General features: G+C 32.2%; 1 protein-coding gene across 1 annotated transcript; it reads left to right on the top strand.

Moving 5' to 3' along the window:
• The first annotated feature begins 3,389 nt into the window (after positions 1–3,389).
• On the top strand, positions 3,390–9,608 carry LOC139517628 (mediator of RNA polymerase II transcription subunit 29-like). Its single transcript, XM_071308872.1, has 4 exons — positions 3,390–3,547; positions 8,244–8,302; positions 8,652–8,733; positions 9,322–9,608. Exons 1-4 carry the CDS (start codon positions 3,419–3,421, stop codon positions 9,529–9,531), a joined length of 480 nt encoding a protein of 159 aa, XP_071164973.1. The 5' UTR covers positions 3,390–3,418; the 3' UTR covers positions 9,532–9,608.
• The last annotated feature ends 7,947 nt before the right edge of the window (positions 9,609–17,555 follow it).

Below are 17,555 nucleotides of genomic sequence, written 5' to 3' on the forward strand. Positions count from 1 at the left end.
TAAAAAGCAGCACCAAAAATTAACTCTAAGCAATAGCATATACATGTATCTTGTAAAATACCAAAACATATATATGAAGAACTAGATTTTTAAAAATTTGCAGTTTAAAAATTATTTTTTAAATAATTTATGATTTATAAACTTTTTATGATTAAACGCCGTTTAAGTATGCTTAAAATCAAATATGAGAATTTGAGTCAAATCGGTGAACAAGAATTTGGCAGCTTATGCCCTCTAAGTTTAAACTGGTACATAATATATTGACAAGGAAGTTCCAACAATTCCAATATTTTAAAGAGGCATCTTAAAAAATCAACTTTAAATACGACAACACAACAGTACAATTAAGAAAGTGTACAAAAATGGGATCCAGATAACAGCTCATATATATGCGCCCTGTGCAGTGCATGCATATAGTATAAGTGTATCACAAATATGACCAACCAGCAAATTTAATATGTACGGTACTACTGGATCGTCTAAAATAGACGATACTGCGTACATAAGGAACAAGATTAATATATGTGTTTAAAGATTTGCACTACGGTACTATAACTAATATAAGATGGTTACAGTGGCGAATTTATAATTTTCATAAGTGGGAGCCCACTGACTGCCTAATGGAGGGCTCCAGTCATGCTTTAGTGATTCTCTATATAATCAACCAAATGTTTCCCAAAACAGGGAGCGATCAAGGAAATCACGATAGGAAACACAAGCCGATCCCAGTGCCTATGGAAGGGACGAGATTGTGTTTGATAAATTATGAAGAGATGACTTTAATTTCACCATTTTGAACTCTTCGTTTAATTCTTGAGAGCAGCAACTTTCGATCAAGGAAATCACGGTAGGAAACACATGCCATGGAATATCGTATCAGTATTTACTGGGAGAAATATACTCCGTTTTCAGGTCACAGTGCTGCTGGAATATTGCTACATAGTTTTTAACTGCCGTTCATTGCCAATTGCTAGTTATAAGTCACGATACGAGGCAGACTCAGCTGTATGTGTTGTATCATTCATCTCGAAATCGGTGGGGTAGATGCAGAAAGTGGTTCTGATCCCGGATCCCTCTTGCCGTTTTGTCAGATTCCCGTGTACCGCTTATAAACACTATGTACGTAGACAATTCTTGGTGGTATTTTTTTATTTTTTGCAATTTCCCGTGTACCGCTAGATCTCGTTAATTTCCCGTTTTCACGGCACAATAATTTGACTTTCACGTGTCACGCTTATAAAACGGCAATCCCGCGTCACGCTTATAGACCCCAATGAGACCCACATTAACGGATAGTGATAACTTATTTTACTTCTTCTTAAGAAGTTCTGAATACTTAAACAAGTCAGCAAGAAAAGGAAAGGAGCACAATTGGTTCCAATGGGAAAGCATATTCTTTGTTGAAAAACCCTTCCTACAAGATATGTTGTCATCCCAGAAATCAAGCATCTTGATAATGTCAGTCAAGTTCAGAGATTTATTGTTTGAGGCAGACAGATTTTTACAAAATACGATGTATCAATTCCTAAAACAAGATACTTGAATCTACGTATGCAATTTTGAATGAAATTTTGTCTTTTAGTTTGGAACGGGTTAATTATACTTGTGTTGAGTGTAGAAAAGTCAAATGTTTGAATACAATTGCATGATGAAAGAGTCTTAAATTGAGAATGGAAATGGGGAATGTGTCAAACGGAGACAACAACCCGACCAAAGGGCAGAAAACAGCCTAGGGCCACCAATGAGTCTTCAACATACCAAGAAAAGTCCACACACGGATTCGGAAACGGGCTTCAGCTAGTCTCTAAATAAAATGTGTACTAGTTCAATAAAAATGGACGGCACAGGGGTGGATCCAGCCATTTTCATAAGGGCGGTTTTAACCCAGGGTAAACTTTGAGGGGGTCCCAACCATATGTCCCCATTCATATATGTCCCCATTCAAATGCATTGATCATCCAAAAAAGGGACAGGCGAAAAAGGCGGCGGGTTAAATATGTTTTGTGAGATCTAAAACCTTCCCCTAGCACTAATTACGCTCCTATTAAAACACTTCGGTCAGAAAATGAAGGACTCATAACGAAACCAAGAGATGTCCGCACTAAAACATACGGTGAAAGACGATTCGACCGAGCTGGAGCTACATTGTGGAATGACCTACCAATTCATTTACGGAACTTGAATAACAATCGCTTCCTCGTTTTAAAAAAAGGTTTGAAGACACATATTTTTAGGCTGGCGTACTGTGATGTGTAAGAACTGTGATATTTATTTATCATTCAAAAGTTTAAGTGATAGGGCCATTTTATTTTTACTTTATTTAAATTTTTAGTTTCAAAGATTTTATTTAAGAGACAGTTTTATATATTTTTTCCCTGTGTTTAACTGGTTAAATTTCTACCTTATATTTTCTCTTAGCTAAGTGAATTAATCCTTTTATGAAAATTTTTATTGATTTTGAATGTGTATATACCGAGGGAATGTAAATACTTATAATGTTCATGCTCTTAATTTACATCATTATTCTATTCATTTTTTTGTTTTATTCTTATGTTCATATAAGATTCTTAGACACTATATATATATATACATAGTGTCTAAGAATGTAACTTTAACACACTAATGAGTGTTATAAAATTAGTTGTTATATTTAATATATTATTCACGCAATATTTTGCTAAACAAATTAGCTTCATCGGGCTTGTGCATCTATCTAGGTAAACCAGCTACATGTCTCTGCTTCAATTAAACTGATGAAAAGATTATGTCAGATTAAGGTAAACTTAACACTTATTTTCCTTTAAAAGTCAATTTTGTTTGTTTGAAAAATATTTGGATCTGTAAGATTAGACTAAGCGCTCATGCATTAAGGAATGAGACTGGTAAAAAAAGCCAATATTTATGTAAATAGAACACTTAGAATTTTTTTATACTGTACATTGAAGTTGAGGATGAGATCGGTGCATTACGTTTGCGCGCATTACCATTACATTTGCGCGCAAAAATCATTACGTTAAACTCTCAGACTTAGACTTGGACTTAGACATCGATAGACACTAATATTCATAGATAGCATTTTGAATTGACACTTTTATTCTACAAACAACATCATACTGGATTGTTACTTTAATATCAGATTGGATTCCGAAAGATATCCGGATACATATAAAGATAAAAGATTGGACTCATATTTTGACAGTTAAGTTGACAGTAATATTTGTGTAATACTTCTTGTAAACTTTTGTATAATAAATATTGTTAAATTTTATTATTGAACTGTGTCTTTTGTTGGCTACAATTTAAAGGTAATTTCTGGCCGTAACACTGTACATATAATACCAGAAGAATATTAGACCGTTGTTGTGCTATATTTCAACAGTGATATACTGGTTAGTTGTAATATCATATAAAAATAAACATGGCTTCAAATGTCACACTGTCACTTCAATCTCAACAAATAAGTCAACATCAGCAGCCACCCCAACCAAGTGATTTGGATGCGATACACAATAAACAACTTATCCCTCAGCTGAGAGAGTCTCTAGCTGTATGTATATATTGAAGCATTTTTTTTTTTATTAAATAGTGTCATGAATTATACACCTTATCGGAATTATAGTCAAATCGGCACTTGGTTGAATCGGCACCTGGTCAAATCGGCACCGGGTATAGTCAAATCGGCACCTAGTCAATTTGGCACCTGGTTAAATCGGCACCCGATATAGTCATTTCGGCACCCATGTTAGCTATGTTTAATACATGTTCTGTTTCAGTTTTTTGAACAAAAAAAAATAAACAAAGAAGGGGTAATCCATATATTGACATATTTACATTTATTGTCTTTTTGGGTGGGTGTGGGGTGTTTCTATCTCGGGGGTCCACTTTCTACAAACAAGGTCATAGGATGTGCCCCTGGAATAGGTCACCTTTTCAAGCTTGAAAATATGTGAATAGGTCAGGAAAACTATCAAAAATATATGATAAGGTCAAGGGTGGGGTAACAGAAACACAGCGGCACCCCTATCAATTAAGTATTGAAGTGGCCCCCAAGGTTTCTGTATGTATTTTTCGTTCAACTTAATGTGTATTCAGAGTATTGGATATTCTTATGCATGTTTTAACCAGTTGAACATTTTGCATGATTGTTGGTTTAATGCTGATTGAAGTTTCCTAAAAAAAAAAAACACCTTAATTGCTACTTAGCATGCTTTATTTGATAGTATCATGAAAGGGACTCGTCGTTTTCCTTTGTATTGTTGTTATATTCTCGTAATTAAACAACAGCTTGGGTATTTAAGGGCTTCATTGTTTTATTAAGTTTTTGAAGAAGAAACAGCAATAGCTACCTGTAAATAGTTAAAACAACAAAAATGTTAATTAATTTATGTAACTGATAAATCTAGGACTTCATTTTTATCAATGTATCTAATTATTTAATCCTGTCAACGTATATGTGTTCCACCTAACTAAAGTTCCAATGGAAACTTTGTTATAAACATTGTCATAATATCTATTCCTGTTAGAACAAATATTCTATACCATTTATTCCGTTAGGAACATATACTGTAATATTTATTCCTAATATTATGAAAGAACTTCCAGTCCGTGACAATCCAACCCCAAAATAATTAAAAATAGAAAGATTAATAGATATTTGGAATTGTTTATATATGTATATCTTATCAAATATTATTGGATTCCGAATTGACTTTAATTTGGTGCCGATTTGACTAGATGCCGATTTAACCAGGTGCCGATTTGACTTTTTCTATGGGTGCCGATTTGACCAGGTGCCAATTTGACTTGTACCCCCTTATCGCTATTTGTCCGCCATTGCTGGAAATCACATAGGTTCCCGTAAAATTTTGACGTCATAAAACAAAATGTCTGACGCCACAATGGAAAAGTGATTGTTGTTGACGTCAAAAGTTCAAGCGGACATAAACAAACATTTTTAACATGTATGGTTGCCTATTTCACACCGAGCCAGAGATAGTTTTCAATTTTGATAGGCTCTAGCAATGACTTATGACATCCATAAAGACTGGAAAACGTTTACTATGTGTTATCCTGCATGCACTTTATAACTTTATAACTAACTAACTAATTTTATTCAGTATAAAATCCAGTACAAAAGGATCATCGCTGAAACCTGTTTTAGTTTAGTTTAAACATATTTTATTTGCGTAAATGTGCAAAAGGGATGAGACACAAGTTAATCAAACTTATGAAACCTGTGAACACATATAAAAACATAAACAAAACAAAACAACAATAAAACATAACAGCCAACAATTTTGACACTTATAACAAGCAATAGACAAAACTTACACTTCAATATTATGCAATTATTCCCACTGATGAATGTCTAATCAAAATACATTGGTCTATAGATATAAGAAATCTGGTGAGTACATCCGTGTCCGAACAGTACATTAAATATTTAAATATATGAAAATTATTTAAATTACAAAAACATGGTATAATATTAACAATGTCATCATAAAACTTTTCCCTCTAGTCTTGATAGAGGTTGCATCCACATATAAAATGAAACTCATCTTCAATTTTGTTATCAATACAATGTTTACATATTCTTTGATCCAAAGGCGTATTATTATATCTGCCTTTTTCAATGTGTAAATTGTGGTTAGAAATTCTTAATTTACATAACTGTCTAATATATTGTTATGAAATATTTAACTTTGTATAAGTCTTAGGTTTATATTCCTTTTTTATACGACCGCAAAAATTTTAATTTTTCGTCGTATATTGCTATCACGTTGGCGTCGTCTGCGTCGTCGTCGTCCGAATACTTTTAGTTTTCGCACTCTAACTTTAGTAAAAGTGAATAGAAATCTATGAAATTTTAACACAAGGTTTATGACCACAAAAGGAAGGTTGGATTGATTTTGGGAGATTTGGTCCCAACATTTTAGGAATTAGGGGCCAAAAAGGGCCCAAATAATCATTTTCTTGGTGTTCGCACTATAACTTTAGTTTAAGTAAATTGAAATCTATGAAATTTTGACACAAGGTACTACAGGAAGGTTGGGATTGATTTTGGGAGTTTTGGTTCCAACAGTTTAGGAATTAGGGGCCAAAAAAGGGCCCAAATAAGCATTATTCTTGGTTTTCGTACAATAACTTTAGTATAAGTAAATAGAAATCAATGAAATTTGAACACAAGGTTTATGAACACAAAAGAAAGGTTGGGATTGATTTTGGGAGTTTTGGTCCCAACAGTTTAGGAATTAGGGGCCAAAAATGGGCCCAAATAAGCATTATTCTTGGTTTTCGCACCATAACTTTAGTATAAGTAAATAGAAATCTATGAAATTTAAACACAAGATTTATGACCACAAAAGGAAGATGGGAGGTTTGGTCTCAACAGTTTAGGAATAAGGGGCCCAAAGGGTCCAAAATTGAATTTGTTTGTTTTCATCAAAAATTGAATAATTGGGGTTCTTTGATATGCTGAATCTAACTGTGTATGTAGATTCTTAATTTTTGGTCCCGTTTTCAAATTGGTCTACATTAAGGTCCAAAGGGTCCAAAATTAAACTTAGTTTGATTTTAACAAAAATTGAATCCTTGGGGTTCTTTGATATGCTGAATCTAAAAATGTACTTAGATTTTTGATTATTGGCCCAGTTTTCAATTTGGTCCAAATCGGGGTCCAACATTAAACTTTGTTTGATTTCATCAAAAATTGAATAATTGGGGTTCTTTGATATGCCAAATCTAACTGTGTATGTAGATTCTTAATTTTTGGTCCTGTTTTCAAATTGGTCTACATTAACGTCCAAAAGGTCCAAAATTAAACTAAGTTTGATTTTAACAAAAATTGAATTCTTGGGCTTTTTTGATATGCTGAATCTAAACATATACTTAGATTTTTGATTATGGGCCCAGTTTTCAAGTTGGTTCAAATCAGGATCCAAAATTATTATATGAAGTATTGTGCAATAGCAAGAAATTTTCAATTGCACAGTATTCAGCAATAGCAAGAAATCTTCAATTGCACAGTATTGTGCAATAGCAAGAAATTTTCAATTGCACAGTATTGCACAATAGCAAGAAATCTTCAATTGCACAGTATTGTCCAAATAGCAAATATTTTCAATTGCACAGTATTGCGCAATAGCAAGAAATATATAATTGCACAATGTTGTGCAATAGCAAGAAATTTTCAATTGGAGTTATCTTTCTTTGTCCAGAATAGTAGTTGAATCAACTTAAATCATTGTTTTATACAATATACAATGTATATTCACTTTTACTAAAGGCAAAAAAAATATTTTAAGTTCATTAGACCACATTCATTCTGTGTCAGAAACCTATGCTGTGTCAACTATTTAATCACAATCCAAATTTAGAGCTGAATCCAGCTTAAATGTTGTGTCCATACTTGCCCCAACTGTTCAGGGTTCAACCTCTGTGGTCGTATATAGCTGCGCCCTGGGGAGCATCTGGTTAACTTGTAATTTGTGCATAGTTTGTTTTGCTTTTCACCTGACAAACATGAGAAAAAATAATTTACATATCTTTCTTGTAATATCTTTTTCACTGCAGATATGAGTTTTCCTTCTGACATAGTACCTTTATTATTCCAAATATAATCACTTTATATATGTCCCTGAATGATGATCTTATGTAAACAGAGTACTATAATTACTATAAAAAGTAAAATCACAAAAATACTGAACTCTGAGGAAAATTCAAAAAGGAAAGTTCCCAATCAAATGGCAAAATCAAAAGTTCAAACACATCAAACGAATGGATAACAACTGTCATATTCCTGACTTGGTACTGGCATTTTCTTATGTAGAAATTACTATCTTAGAACACCAGAGCTCTTTTTATAAGACTCCCGCAGTACCTGTCTCTGAAAAAAAAGAACCTCTATACCTAAATTTAACACAAGGTACCCATCTCCATTTGAAATATAAGGCTTGGTCTGTTGGTATTTTTGTTATTCATTTGTCAGAATTAATCAAAGTTATTCCCTACTGTAACTTCAAACTGTACTGATTTCTGAAGGAGTGCACATAATAACATACATGTATGTATTTCACTAAGTTTTCTAAAAAATAGTCTATCATTAATTATTATTCTTTAGTATTGATTTAAGAAGTGTAAACATTGTGTAATGTGTAATGTGAACATTCTTATTAAAATGTACTGTTCATTTACTAAAACATTAGATGGTTAAGAATTTATTTTATAAATATTGTTTTCAGAATTTAATGAAAATTGCTGGCCAATTACTACACCAGAATGCCACAACAGATGACTCTTTGTAAGTATGATAAATCAATCTCAGATTTGTTTGTAGAAGTTCATATGTTGTTTTTAGTCTGCTATACTAGTTCTGCAGAAAAAAGAAGCTACATATCACATGCTTCAAATAAAAACTGGAAATAATTGAAATAACAAATATGAAATTCATAGCATTTAACAATAGTGATTAGAATCTTGTTTGGTTGTCCGTTGAGGATAAAACTTAATGTTCCTACTAAAACACCTCATCTCAGATTTAAATCTTATTCATGCACTGTATGTTAATTTGGGGAAATTTAGTGTGCAAAACATATATATTTGACTGTACATGCTGTATGTACTAATATAATAATTTTTGTTATTTTCAGAAAATCTATAGATGTACAACAAAGACTTGAAAGAACTCTTGAAGAATTTTACTCAATATGTGATCAATTGGAAGTAAATCTAGTAAGTTGTGAAAAATTCATAAAATCTATTTGTCTGACTTGAAATTCAGCAAAAACTTGTTCTTTTAATGAAGCAATTATAATCTCAATTAAATAAAGGTATGTTGAGAAATCTGAAAACAATATATAAAATATTATTTATATATATTACAAATTACAATATCATGTCTGTCATGTAAAGTTGTTCATGAATTTAGCAGACAATCAAGACTTTGCATTGACACAAATAATCAACAAAATTATAATAATTCCTGAAAAGTACATTATAGTCTATTTTAAATTATTCATATTCTTTTTAGACTCAAATGGGAGATTTAAAATTGAACATATTATTGTACATGTTGTATGGGAACTCATTTAAAAAAAAAATCATAAATTAGTAAATGTTCTTCTACTGATACATTTGTACTTGTACAAAATAAAAGAAAAAGGACCAACTGTAACTTTGACTCTACAGAGAAAAATGGACATTGGATAAATATAGATATGTATATAAACAATATCAGCAGAGAAAAATCTATTTGTCACAAAACATTTTATGTATTAAATGGATTTTGACTTAAATATGTACATATATAAACTCTTTCAGAGGTTGAATTTAGAAAGTGTACAACAAAATGCTGACAGTTCCAAGTTTTTGCCATTGCAAGTAAATGTACCTAAAGACAACAGCCAGCTTCCAGAGGGACAAGCTTTACAATATTCACAATATTTACAAATAACAAAACAACAAATCAGCTGTGCAAAGGAAGTTCATGACCTTTTGTTAAAGTTTTCCAAGAAGGTGACTGACAGATGAGACCATAAAATATTTGGACTGTTTTAGCTTTTTCATTTTCATTCATTGTTACATAATAAAAGGCATAATAAAGAAAACAGTGTTTTCCTATTTTAATTAAATAACCTTATAAATGTATATAGTATTATTGCTCTATATGCAAAAGTTCCAGAAATTAAGATTATAGGTGTTATATTTCTGATGTTAGATATTGTGTAGATTTTGAAAAGGACTTTTTAAAGGGATCCACTTGTGATTAGTCTATAATACCTATAAGTATTTGTATCAGTTTGCATTATTTCCAAAAAACTTAATATTTAATTTTATTGTTCACACGTGCCTGTAATAATTGTACCTTTTAGTTTATATTTATGTATGTTCTCTATAACTATGTAATTATAAAATAAGAAGATGTGGTATAATTGCCAATGAGACAACTCTCCACAAGAGACCAAAATGACACAGAAATTAACAACTATAGGTCACCGTAAAGCCTTCAACAATGAGCAAAGCCCATACCGCATAGTCAGCTATAAAAGGCCCCGAAATGACAATGTAAAACAATTCAAACGAGAAAACTAACGGCCTTATTTATGTATAAAAAATTAACGAAATAATTGCAGTTAAAGTTTTCCTTTACTAGTACCCAAGCTCCATCAAGTTCCTGTGACTTTGCAAAGTTTACATGTTACTTTTTGTATAAGAACCTTTAATGATAAATCATTCTATAATATATTGTATGCACTCAAAATAATATCAGGTACATTTTATTTGTTGATTTTATCATTTTGATTTCAATGCTGTATAAAATCCTTTTAATTTATTCCCTTAAATTTGGCATAGATTGTACCTGATGATAGTAATTCCAGAAACACAATGTGCACACAATAAACAGTTAACTCTCTTGGTTTGTACGACCATCACTTGATGTCCATATATTGTCCTCATCCATTAACTTTTCACATTTTCGTTTTTTTTACTGAAATCGTTTTGCTAAACATGGCTGAAATAATATTTATGGATGGTCCTTTACAAATTATGTTCAATATGGTTTGAGAAACAACATTGACGCGTGATTTTCAAAACTTACATTGAAAGTATTAGGGTGTATGTTTTATACGACCACATTTTTTCTTCTTCGTATATTGGTATCACGTCATAGTGGTCTGAAGACCTTTGGTTTCCTGACAATAACTTAAGTATAAGTAAATAGAAATCTATGAAATTTAAACACAAGGTTTATTACCACAAAAGGAAGATTGGGATTGATTTTTGGGGGTTATGGTTCTAACAGTTTAGGAATTAAGGACCAAAAAAGGCCCAAATAAGCATTTTTCTAAGTTTCCAGACAATAACTTGTGGAACAGTGTATGAATCTCTCTGAAATTGTACCACAAGTTTCCTTACAACAAAGGGATGATTAGGATTGACTTTGGGGGTTATGGCACAAACCGTTTTGGAATTAGGGGGGAGAACCAGGGTTTCTTGTTTAATGGACAATATAAAGGGAGGTAATCCAAACACATAAAGAACAATGTTGTGTATGTTTGGATTTACCTCCCTTACAATGCTTTTAAATTATGTTAAAGAAATGTTGTATTGTCTTTAGGTGATAAGCTGTCACTTTACTTTTATAGGACTGCAAAAATTAAAAAACAATTGGTCTATTGGTATCATGTTGTCTCCGTCGTCGTCAGCATCGTCCGAAGACAGATGGTTTCTGGATAATAACTTTAGTATAAGTAAATAGAATTCAATGAAATTTTAACACAATGTTTATAACCACAAAAGTAAGGTTGGGATTGATTTTTATACGACCGCAAAAAGTATATTGGTATCACGCTGTCGTCAGCGTCCTCCAAAGACAGATGGTTTCCGGATAATAACTTGAGTATAAGTAAATAGAAATCAATAAAATTTTAACACAATGTTTAAAACCACAAAAGGAAGGTTGAGATTTTGGGGGTTATGGTCCCATCGGTTTATGAATTAGGGCCCAAAGGGGCACAAAACATACATTTATCTAGTTTCAGGACAAAAAGTTGTGTATAAGTATTTCAATTGCTCTGAAAATTGTACCACAATGTTAAATACCATAAGTAGAAGGTTGGGATTTATTTTAAGGGTTATGGGGCAAACAGTCTAAGAATAAAGCGCCAAAAAGGGGCAAAATACAAGCATTATTGTAGTTTCAAGACAATAACTTGTGTAAAAGTGTATGAATCTTTCTGAAATTATACCACAAGATTCCATACTACTGTACTAAGGGATGGTTAGGATTGACTTTGGGGGGTTATGGCTCAACGCATATATGGATTCGGGAAGAAAAGGGGAAAAACAAGGGTTTTTTTCTAGTTAAAGGACAGTTAAGACAATTTGAAAGCAGTGTAAGAGAGGTAATACAAAAGTAATGTTGGAACTATTTCACACTGCTTTAAAAAATATGTATTGGAAATTTGCCAATAACTTCAGTATTAATAAACTCCATTGGAAATTTGCCAATAACTTTAGCATAATAAACTTCATTGGAAATTTGCCAATAACTTAAGTATAATTGGAAATTTGCCAATGATTTTAGCATAATTGGAAATTTGCCAATAACTTTATAAGTAAATGTAAATCTTTGAAATTTAAATATAAGGTTTGAAACCACAAAAGGGAGGTTGGGATTGATTTTGGGGGCTATGGTCCCTTTGGATTAGAAATAAGGGGTATAAAAGGGGCCCTTATAAGCATTTTTCTAGTGTCCAGACAATAACTTGTGGAACAGTGTATAGAATTGCCTGATTATATCACTAGTTTCCAAACCACAAAAGAATGGTTAGGATTGGGGTTGTCGAGTTAGGGTCAAAAAAGGGGGAAACAAGGGTTTCCTGGTTAATGGACAATTTCTTTAGCTTTGTTTCTATGTTGGTACTCTTTGCTATTTGTTTGCTAGTTCAAGTGTGAAATATTGTAAACTGTTTCTAGAAACATCAAATACTGTGATAAAAATACATATAATAATTAAGAAATTATGATTGTCTTGAGATCATTAGCTGTAAATTTATTTTTAGAAATTACAATTAATGAGCAATTATCGTTGCAAACTCCATTATAAATTTGAATTGAGATTATTTTTGAAATAAGGGAAAGGGGTAGGTGAAAAAAATTGAGGGGGGGGGGGTACAATTTTTCTAATTTCAGATTTCAGATAATTGTTTTGAGGCAACAGCATGGTGTATTGCTAAAAGGCAAAAAAAAATGTTAAGTTCATTAGACCACATTCATTTTGTGTCAGAAACCTATGTTGTGTCAACTATTTATTGTAAGTTACTATTTAACAGTTAAAGGAATATTAATTTTAGCCATGATTATGTATGTCATTTTCTATTTAAAGACTTTTATGATGTATTTAAATTGGCAATTATGGTTGCTAACATCATTGGAAATTTTAATTCAGATCATGACCATATCTTGAGGGAAAGACTTTTTTTTTGGAAAAAAAAGGGGGATGTGAATTAAATGGGAAGGGGGGGGCAATTTTTTTTTTATCATTTAAGATTTCAGAAATTTATATAAAGAAAATTTCTTCAAATATTTTTTTTGGCAAAAAAAAGGGGAGGGGGTTAAAAAAATATTTTTGGAAAGGGGGTCAATTTGCAACAGAATTTTGTATTGCACAAAAGCAAAAAAAAGGGGGGGGGGGGTATTTTTAAAGCAATTGCTTTTATGCCGTCGCGTATGGCCATCTTTGTGACCCAGATCAGAGACTCCGCCCAGATCAAGCCATAGTATTTTGTTAAACAGGCTCCTGGTCAGTCATTCTTTAACACCTATGTATGTTTTCTAATGCAATACATAGCTTGAAACTTTAAAAAAAAAAGTTAGTGGATTTAAGAAGTTTCAGATTATGTTCTTGTAGATGTATTTTTGTATTTAAAGGGTCAACCGTTTGACTATCAAATAACATAGAAGTCCGAGTGAAAAAAAGTACATTTTTATAAATGCGATTCCGTTTTCCGCCGTTCGTACGATGTTTCAACAAAATATGGATTCATTTCAGTTGTTGATTTAGTATTGAAAATTTAACTGAATTATCTCCTAATAAATACGGTTTTTTATGTTTAATTTGTGTTTCTTTAAGAGGTCAGGTGCTCTTGTTCATTCATAAAATTATCGTTCATTCATACATTTATCGTAAAATCAAAATCACTACACAGGTTAATGCGTAGTGTCAAATTATTACCTGTAATCTAAAAATAGACAAACTTTATTTGCGCAAATAATTTAGCGGAACGAAACCCTTGTTGAAAACACATAACAATAAGTCGTTTTCCTTTTCTGTCAAAACTCCGTAATATTTATCGATCACCTTACTAATGAAATGGACCCGTCCAAACGTAGTAGATGCCTGAAGAGATATTTACAATTTGGAATTTTCTAGTTTATTAATACATAGATTGAAAAAAAGTACGTCTTTTTAAATATTATGATCAAAACTGGGTTTGCATAACAAATGTCAGATGAAACCATTATCCTCGTCTTTTCAGTGAACAAGTCTACTACGTTTGTTGACACTCGACGGTCCACCGTGTTAGCAATTTTATTTCACATGTTTTCGAAATATTGAAGATCATTTTTCGCAATGTTTCCTAAAAATTGATAAATATCAAAGCAACGTAGAGCTGTTTGTTCTTGTTCGTATAATAAAATTGAGAATGGAAATGGGGAATTTGTCAAAGAGACAACAACCCGACCATAGAAAAACATACAACAGCAGAATTAAGATCACCAACAGGTCTTCAATGCAGCGAAAAATTCCCACACCCGGAGGCGTCCTTCAGCTGGCCCCTATACAATATATATACTAGTTCAGTGATAACGATTTAATGTCATGTTTGTCTGTGATGACCCCCCTTTTCGGGATTGCATGAGAATTGTAGTTATCTCGTACCCACATGCACTTGTTTCTATCCTATTTATATGGAGAATCCGGGTCCGTTCGCGCCCATTCACGTTCGCACCCACTCATGTTCGCCCCCTTTCACTTTCGCACCCTACATGTTCGCACCCAAAGTCCGTTCGCACCCTACATGTTCGCGCCCAATTTTAATTGGTTTTGTGTTTAATGACTTTGTAATCAAGTTTTGGCAAGTAGTATTCTTATAAGTATAATTGTCCTCAAAATAAAGTGAGACAGCGTATTTTTTTTTTGTGTTGAATAAATCTTAATCATGTTTTGGATAGTGTATTGTTAAAAAATAATAATATTCCTTTCTAAATAAATTGGGATTCTGTCAACGTTTTATTTTGTGTTGAATAACTCTTAATCATGTTTTGGTTAGTGTATTGCTATATTTTATTTTTTTCGTAGTTTCAGATCAAAGGTACCAAGCTGTTAACATGGTTAAAAACAATTAATAAATTATCTTTTGTGTTTTACAAGTTTAAAATCTTCAATCTTTTACTCATACCAAGCTATAAATAAATTCAGTATTTACACGAAAGCAATTAAAAACAACAATCATGATTTTCCAATTATTCAACTGGAATTTGAATTAAAATTGGGCGCGAACGTGTAGAGTGCGAACGGACCTTGGGTGCGAACGTGCGAGGTGCGAACGTGTAGGGTGCGAAAGTATATTGGGCGCGAACGGACCTGATACCTATATGGATAGTCGACCTTCCTATGGATAGAAACAAGTGCCTGTGCTCGTACCGCATCAGAAGGACACATATCAACTGAGCAATAATGTTTGGAACTTAGTTTTAAAAATGATGACAAAGTAACATTATGAAAATATTTTTATTAAGCTGAAATATACATTTATTCTTTACATGTTTATGTCTTGTAAGATATTTTATTTCTTTCCCGTTTTTTAACATTTGCGTCTGGAAAGTTGAAATGTTTTAACTTAATCATTTGTGTTAATGGTTAAATATAAATTAATAATGAAAATTGTTAAAATTAAATCAATAAAGGAAATTATTGCCAAGGAAGTTACAAACACTACCAGGGGATAATCCATGATGATTTCTTTTTGAGTTATATGTTTCAGCACATGTATATTTGACCCCAACTTTAGCCTGGTAAACGTGTTGTCTCCTTGTGAAATATAAAACATATTAAAAATGACTTTCTGCTAAAGTCTTTTATTTATATAAAGTTAAAACCTTCTTACTTTTAACTAGACAACACTCATGTCAGGTTTAATTCTTGTATATATGTGGATGAAAAATAAAAGTCCCCAAACATTAACATGGCAGCAATTGCTTTTACAGCCTTTAAGGCTTTGATCTTTATTTGGGGGGAGGGGTCAATATGCAACAGCATATTGTATTGATTGTATTGCACAAAAGCACAAAATTGAATGTAAATTCAAATCATATAACCAATTTTAAATTCTTTGTATACAGTTAGTTTTCTATGTTGTGTCATGTGTACTATTGTTTGTCCTTTTCATTTTTAGCCTTGGCATTGTCAGTTAATTTTTGATTTATGAGTTTGGCTGTCCCTCTCGTATCTTTAGTCTCTCTTATTCTGTGTCAGAGACCTATTATGTGTCAAATATTTAATAACAATCAAAATTAAGACCTGTATCAATCGTGAATAGTGTGTCCATTTTGACCAAACTGTTCAGGGTTGGACCTCTGTGGTCGTATCCAGCTGCACTCAGCGAAGCATTTTATTAAAACTTAACAGGATTGATGAATGTGATTATATTAACAATAATGCTGATTTTTTTTGGCAAACATAGTGTTATTGCAGGAACACAGTTCTAATTGAAATGTATATGAATTATTTGTCTAACCTTGAATAGTCAAAAAGGGAGACATGATATGCTGTTTCTGGCAGCACTGACGTACATAAAGTATTAGTTTGTGATTAGATCAGTATATGGGGAACTACTTGTGATAGGTTAATGATATGTGGTATGCACGAGTTGTATTAGCGTTGGCACATCTCATTTCCATGGAGACGATTTAACCCCACCTCCTCAGTCATGGTCTATTGACCACAAAACTTTATTAAAAGTTTGGGTCAGTTTAAAGGGAATTACTAGTGGTAGGTCAATGATATTTGGTATGCAGTTGTATTTGGCTGACATGGCAATGGAACATTGGGATAAATGAACGTTTTGTCTGTTTTTTAAAATCATAGTTTCAATCGAAATCTTACAGGAAATCACATTTGATAATTTTTCATGAAAATATAAACATTGCCTATTGTAAACAACCGTGGCAGGATTGATTTTTAAAAGCACTTCTACAAATTATCCTCACAGTGGAAACTTTAATAGAAATGGTGATTAGGAAACCCTCCTCATAAATTTCATTATTCAGTGTTAGTGTTACTCGAGTTGCAAACATAGCTGCGTTAGTGGAACATAACTCAAACTGACTAAAAACATTCAAATCACATAATATCTCTGAAACCTATACGACAATGTATATTTAGTAAACTAATATTTGGCTGGAATGATATATAGAAGGATCTTCACGAACAATACTCTTTAGTACAGAATGGGACCAGAAACGCTACCGCCAGAGACGGTGCGAATCCTGATAGGCCGATCATAAAAAATCTTCTATACAAAAACAAGGCGAAAATTCAAATGTTTGTAACTACATGATGTATGAATATTAATATAACAACTACAAGCCATGATTATGATACTGTAGATATGTTTAGAATGACGATCTTAATAAATACTGCGATCAGTAGATATAAAAAAAATGAAGTTTATACATAGAACCAGCGTTGTCAAGCAGATGCGGATTCTTAAAAATTCTAAAGATCTACTCCCAAATCTCCAATCAAAATCATTATAATTTTGCAGTAATATCAAAACCTTAATGTTTCTACCCTTTCCACTGCTCTTTGAAAGATCGACTACATCATTTTATTATGAAGTTATTTTCTATTAAAAGTAGACTCAAATTCAAGGTCTGAAAATTTTACTTTGTGAAAACCACACCCAATTCACACAACAAATGCAGATGACATTATTTTATCAAATATGCCGGACTTTTTGATAGACAGCATACTTGTTGAGTTTGGT

The sequence above is a fragment of the Mytilus edulis genome, chromosome 3, assembly GCF_963676685.1.
Source record: "Mytilus edulis chromosome 3, xbMytEdul2.2, whole genome shotgun sequence".
Lineage (NCBI taxonomy): Eukaryota > Metazoa > Mollusca > Bivalvia > Mytilida > Mytilidae > Mytilus > Mytilus edulis.

Excerpts from the sequence above, each read along its gene's own strand:
- LOC139517628 (XM_071308872.1), top strand. The coding sequence starts at position 3,419 with ATGGCTTCAAATGTCACACTGTCACTTCAATCTCAACAAATAAGTCAA. Across the intron at positions 8,303-8,651 it reads GCCACAACAGATGACTCTTT|AAAATCTATAGATGTACAAC; the intron begins GTAAGTATGATA and ends TGTTATTTTCAG. Across the intron at positions 8,734-9,321 it reads ATCAATTGGAAGTAAATCTA|AGGTTGAATTTAGAAAGTGT; the intron begins GTAAGTTGTGAA and ends AAACTCTTTCAG.